Below are 6,784 nucleotides of genomic sequence, written 5' to 3'. Positions count from 1 at the left end.
CTAGACAGTACTCTCCATGACCCATTCAGAGCTACTGTCTATGGTCCCCTTGCTCCCTCCCGTGTCCCCCTCCTCATCACACTGCAGCAGCATGCCATTCACAGACAGGCTCCGCTTAGTCCAGATATTGCTGATTCTGCGTGGGTAACTGCACAGCTGCTGGGTGCTAGAGCCTGCTACGTCCCCCATGTCGAAGGACTGGCTCCTCTTTGGTTTGGAGTCCAGAGGCAGCATCAGGAGCCGGCTGAGCCGTGAGTCCAGTGTCCGGCCCAGCAGGGGCTCTTTGTCTGTGGGAAGCCTGGAATCTGCCACTGGAGTACTGCTGGAGGTCCCCGGGTCCCTGCCCTGAGCTCGGAGCTCCAGGGAGGTGAAGGCCCCCAGCAGGTGGTCCAGGTTGGGCCGAGGCTTGGAGGGGGCTGACCTCCAGATGTTGGCTAGTGTGCTGTTAGGGCTGTAAGAGTCCCTGGCTAGCGAGCCTGACGAGGAGGAGGAGGTGGTGAGGCTGCTCTGGAGGGAGCCACACTTGAACTCCACCACCTCGTCCTGCAGCATCACTTTGGCCTTGGGTTTTGGTGGGGACACTGGCAGGGGCACGCCGTTTTGCCCCAGACGGCCCCCATTGGTCTGAGAGTGGGTGTCACTGACGCTAGTCAGCTTGCCAATGGGCGGCTCACTGTCGCCGGCCTTGTAGCGCACCATCAGGATGACGATGAAGACCAACAGGGTGGCCACGATGACTCCGCCCACCACCAGAATCATGGTTCCCCCCAGGAGCTGGCTGGGCAGAGACTGGCATTGAGCGTAGTCATCCTGGGTGAAGAACTGGGTGCAGCCCACCACGTTGGTAGCAGTCAGAGTGGTGGCTGTGTCATCCCAGGCGGCGAGGACACACAGGTCATACCGGGTCCCTGACACCAGGTTAGTCACCAGGAAGGCTTTGCTGGAAGCAGGGATCATCCTTTAGAAAGACAGAGGAGGCGTTAATAAGGCTGCATGTTAATTACTGTGTAAAATCACTTGAGTAGCTCTCAAAGAAAAGCAAAATGGTAGTTTTGCATTTGAAATAAGGCCAGTGAAAAAGCTATGAAAACCTGGTGGAACATTTGCTTCATACAATTTAACTGATTCTGAAGGACACTGCCACATCAATGTCGGTTTTGAACACTACACATTTCATTTCAAAACAATGACACAAAACAAACTGCTTTGTCTGCCTGGGTGTTATTTATGATGTAATTTCCTCTAAAAGAAAAGGAGGACTTCCATTTTCATTCCCAAGGAGTTCCTCTCCAGTCCTAAGTCGGACAGCCAGCAGTAATTGGCTTTATCTCTTTAAGCCATCTGTCCTGCTGCAGTGAACAGACGGTCCATTTGATATCTGAGCCATGGACGAGAGATAAATAAATAACCAGAAAACTCAGGAAGGAGTGAAAGATCCAGAAGATTGGATGCCTCCTTTTGTGCGGGCGAGCCTCAGATACCGTGGCTTCTCAGGCAACTGCTAAGTGTCCATGCTGCTTGTCCCATATTCAGGGCTCTATCAGGAGATAATGGATGAGCCATCTTAGAGGTCCACTGGGACCCCATGTTCTCCCTGTGGACAAGACTAACCTGCCTGAGAATATGATGGGTTGGGGCCTGGCTCTGGGCTGATAACATCCTGGACTTTATTACACAACATCACACACAGCTCCTATCTGGTCATGAACACACATGTGTTTATGTGTTAATAACCAGCAAGTCATTGATGCATAACCTCTACTTGATATTAATTTGCTTGTTGTTATTAGGCAAACACAAATCTCACTCCACACTAACACACTGGAGCAAAAAGATGCATTTTGACAAGAGAGAAAGATCATATTTTCCTAGTTTGGTCCTCTGGCAATGTAATCTATTACCCAGTCATAATTGCCTGCCTGGCATTGAGAGGAAAATTCCATTGCTTAGTGACCGTTTTGCTGGGCGCTGCTCTCTCCTGTGTCCGTGTCTGATTGATTTCAGGCTGTCTGCGTGGACTGGTTAATTCAGTTTAATTCAAATACATAGGGACAAAGTGGAACTCCGGGAAAACGTCTGCTGGTGCTTATCACAGGGAGATAAAAGTTTTTATTCACCCCTTCAGGCGGCGAAAGGCAATTTGGAGAGTGCTTTGCCTCGTTTCCAGTGACGGCATGAGGTTATAACATTAATCAGAGAGAGAGAGAGAAAGAAAGAGAGAGAGAGAGAGAGTGTCAGAGACCTAAGATACTAGGGAGGAAAGAGAGGGCTGGGGCCATTGGCCTCTTCCTCCCAAAGTTTTGACGCCTTGTCAGCTACAGTTTCCACATATTTCTTTATTTGACAGAAGAGCCAACAAAACAAATAAACAAATCATTACTTCAGGCTGCATTTTTCTCTCAACAATCGTTAAGCTATTTCATGGCTCATATTTTTTTGCAGCTGCAGAGGACTTCTAAAACATAACTAATAAACTAATCATTGATTTCTTAAGGCTGCCTCTTTCTCTGGACAAACACAGACAAGGTCATGCCAAATGGTCTCTTGCTCCATTGATTCAGCCTAAACGTCAGGGTGCTGGGAAATATGATTATGCTTATATAAGCAAAACTCCTAATGGGCTCTCTGCTCCCTCCCTTCTAAGACATTTATTGGGAGATGCTGCTGTATTGTAGCTGAGGTGATTAAATGGTCCATGACGCTAGTCTGTGTCTGTGTCCATACCCTTGAGTGTATCCTGGATGCCATAAAACATATTACCCCTTAAGTTAACTATCATGGATGAATGCATTAAAGAGAAAGAGCAAACACTAGTTGACACTAGAGTTGGAGTGACAAAGTGAGGCGTGCTAATGGCAGAGTAACCTTAGGCAGGATTACCTTAGGCAGGGTAACCTTAGGCAGGGTAACCTTAGGCAGGCCCAGGCCTTGCATTGGAGTGTTTACTTGAAGTAACTGCAATGATGTAGTGACAACAGACTGGAAATAACCCTTCTTTCTATTGCTGTTTATTCTCATTTAAAACAATATGTCAATGAGCTCATCACTGTACAAGTATAGAACAACTGTCATGACAACACTCCTAAACCAATAGATAGATAGATAGATAGAAACTAATTACTTTGGAAAAGTAAATCATGTTCACTATCAAAATATTACAGTGATCTGTGTATGAAATGTGCTGTTAAAAGCGCAACACCAAACTAATTTCCCGCCTTTCAAAAACGTTTGAGATGTGCATAATTTCATTAAGATATGACTGGCGTAGTAACTTATTACTATCTGTTCACTGGTAATGTAATTTGACAGTTTGTCAAATGACAAGTGTAAAGACACATTTTTAAACTATTAACTATACTAAGTATAGGATAAACAAATTAGAAGGCAAGCCATTGCATATAGTAAGTCTAAGACCATGTTTTAGATTGCACCAGATCCCTGTTCTGGTGTAAATGCCTATGTGGCATGAGACGCATCAACTGTTTCTCACAGAGTACTAATCAAAAGAGCATGTTTCTCAGCAGTCTACAGGCTGTTAATTCACCACTCTCCTCAACTCGGCTAATAGCCAATGATAGTAGCCCCAGGAGCTTGCTATCAATTCTGAAACACATCGCGAGCAGAGAGACGCATGGGCATTAAATCACATGGCGTGCGACATTTGAACCATTATATGGTAACATATTGCTGTGAGACCTCATTGCAATTCAACAGAAATATTACTGGAGGTCTGTCTGACACATAACTTCCATTCTGGTATCCATGTATAGCACCTTCAGATAATACACTTCAACTATAATCATAATCATACTCTATTCTGCATACAGTATTCTAATCTTGCCTAACCATATGGTAAATACAGCACATATCTGATTCTCCACAAATCCCTGTCTTTTATCCCTTGGCAATTCAGGTTTTGCAGAGAGAGGAAACGGCAGGTTAATGATTTCAACAGTGTCATAGATGAGTGTAGTTAAAAATGCAGGAGACTGTTTTTTTTAATGTGGAGCCATACTCTATAAAAAAGTTCTGAGCTTGTTATTGTTATAGTGACTATGTTGACCACAGGACTTACACTATCATTCTTGTTATGGCGGATATAGTGCCAGCACTGTCAAATCCCACCAAAAAACCCATCCTAACAAGCAAACTGAGGAGAGGAGAGAAATGACTGGATATGATGTAAAATACAGTAGGTAATGAAAGGGTTACACCTCTGGAGGCTAAGGCAGAAATTATCTGCCTTTTTACAGGTTTTAACAGAGTAACTGATTTAAATGACATTAAGTAATTGGATTTCCTTTCTGGCTGGTTTCACATTCATTGGTAAATGTACTGCTCAATATGAGCTTCCTATAATACAGTTTCAGCCCCATCAAATGCTGCTGGATTGACAGAATACCCACCCATTGAGCTTAGGAATTCCCTTGGTTACGGGCTACTAAGCATAATCGAGCTCGGTGCAACACAGTGCTTAGTGAGGGAGACGTCAGATGATGAAAATACAATGGAAAGGGAAGGGAGTTGTTTTGCTGTTGAACAATTCAATGGACACAGAGTATTGGATGATGGATGGTTCCCTTAGGATCAACAACATCACTGTATATATACTATTATAGGAAACTGTGTATGCAGTGCGGCTTGGCGGTGTTATTGATACTGTGTTTTGTGTGTTCTGTAAACAGCATCATTCAGTGTTTAGGCACAATCTATCTATCTTTGTGAAAGCCAAAGACTAATGTTTCTTTCAGAAACAAAACAAGTCGACTGGAGTGTTGGAATAACACTTGTATCAAGTCCCTCTCTCATATATCATTACTTATTTAGCTCCCTTTAAATCACAGTGATTTGTTTTCCAAAAAAAGAAGAAAACATGTCTCCTTTTTACCTGTAAATCAGTACTTCGTCATCAGAGCAGTTATACTGGAGCTGGTACATCTTCACCTTGGGCGCTGCCTTACTGACGGACCACCTGACCAGAGCGGACAAGGCTGTAACCTCGGATACAGACACCATTTTCTCCGGTTGGCTCTTGGGAGCCCCTTTGCTGATCCTGGTAGTTCCAGTGATGTCAGAAAGGCGTGACTTTGGCTGTGAGGGCTGTCCAGTGCCATTGCTGAGGTGGGGCAGCTGGATGATGGACAGCTCCACAGAGGCGGTGGACTCCCCTGCCACGTTGGCAGCGATGCAGGTGAGGGTGCCGTAGTCCTTGGAGGTGGTGATGAGGATCTCCAAGGTGCCGTTGCTGTACACCGTGGTGCGGGAGGAGTTGCCCAGTAGCCGGTCATCGGGGGCGATCCAGTGGATGGTGGGGGTGGGGTCGCCGATGGCCTCGCACCTCAGGCTGGCTGTCTGCCCCTCCAGGACCAGCATCCTGTGGGTGTGCTGGGTGATGAGGGGCGGCTCGCACACAAACTCCTCCTCCCTCACATACCAGAAGTAACGCCCCTTCAGGTTGGGAGGCGAAGCGCAGGTCTCCAGGTCGTCATCTCTCTCTAGCCTCCGCAGCCACAGCACCTCACAGTTGCAGTGCAAGGGGTTCCCCCCAAGGCTGAGCGAGAGCTGGGGGGCATAAGGCGTGGTCATCACCACTGAATCCTGGGCACGGGCAAAGATGGGGTCAGGGGGCAGCTTCTGCAGCCGGTTGGAGGTGAGGTCCAGGCGGGCCAGCCTCTCCAGGTCAGTGAAGGTCCCCTCTGGGATGAAGTCCAGGAGGTTGTGGTCCAGGCTGAGCTGGTGCAGGCTGACCATCTGGCGGACAGAGTCCCAGGGCAGGGACCTCAGGTTGTTATAGGACAAGTCCAGGTCTTCCAGGGATGGAGCCAGGTCTTCAAAGGTCTTGTCGCCGATGCGTCCCAGCTGGTTGTTGTTGAGGATGAGGTGCTGCAGGTTGACCAGGCCCCGCAGGTCGTCTGGACCCAGCTCCATCAGTCGGTTGTTGTCCAGGTGTAGCGAGCGCAGCGTCTCCAGGTCTCCGAAGGAGAAGGGCTGGATGTAGCTGATGGTGTTGCGGGAGAGCGTCAGGTCCACCAGGTCTGTCATGTTGACAAAGTCCTGTTGGGTGATGCGGATGATGTAGTTGCCACCCAGCCGGAGCTCCACCGTGCGCCGGTCGATGTCCAGGGGTACGAAGAGCAGGCCTTTGGAGGGGCACAGAGTCCCCAGGGACTCAGACAGATTCTGGCAGACACAGTATTTGGGGCATGCATGGGCCATCATCACTGCGGTTCCCAGGACCAGCAGGCAACAGAGGATGTGGTCCATGGTAGAGTCACACAAAGGAACCTAAAGAAACAGACAGACAGAGAGAAAGAAAAAAAACAGACATGAGTCCTTTCACAGTGTTAACTTGACCCCCTCACATTCTGCTTTATATTTTCACAGTTTCTGTGACAGATACTCTTGACCACATATTGCAGCTTGTCTTTGTCTAGAAAGTATTCTGCCTTCATGGCCTGTGTTGACAATCTCCCAGGGCCAATTTGATGTGTATTGATCTGTGTGTGTGTGTGTGTGTGTGTGTGTGTGTGTGTGTGTGTGTGTGTGTGTGTGTGTGTGTGTGTGTGTAAGTTGGGGGGGCACGTGAGGTTTACGACAAATCTGTGTGTCATGATTCATTTAAAAAAAGAAAAGAAACTAATTTAACAACAGCTAATCATAAGACACATTCATAAGCAGAATAGACTCAATTGGCAACAGTCTTTCTCTCTCTCTAGAGCCAGAATGTCTGAGAAGAGAGACTAGCTGGCACCAACTCTGCTCCTGTGGGATATCAAAGGATCTG

At 47.3% G+C, this 6,784-nt stretch overlaps 1 protein-coding gene across 1 annotated transcript; it reads right to left on the bottom strand.

Moving 5' to 3' along the window:
- Nucleotides 1-6,279, bottom strand: lrfn2b (leucine rich repeat and fibronectin type III domain containing 2b; the record flags this gene model as incomplete). The annotated part of the gene is made up of 2 exons (XM_083688427.1): nucleotides 4,889-6,279; nucleotides 1-958 (listed from the first exon to the last, which is right to left on the bottom strand). Exons 1-2 carry the CDS (start codon nucleotides 6,262-6,264, stop codon nucleotides 1-3), a joined length of 2,334 nt encoding a protein of 777 aa, XP_083544553.1. The 5' UTR covers nucleotides 6,265-6,279.
- Between the last annotated feature and the right edge of the window lie 505 nt (nucleotides 6,280-6,784).

The sequence above is a fragment of the Argentina silus genome (assembly GCF_951799395.1).
Source record: "Argentina silus genome assembly, chromosome: 17".
Lineage (NCBI taxonomy): Eukaryota > Metazoa > Chordata > Actinopteri > Argentiniformes > Argentinidae > Argentina > Argentina silus.
The sequence above is the reverse complement of the archived record's forward strand: the minus strand, read 5'-3'. Positions and strand labels throughout refer to the sequence as shown.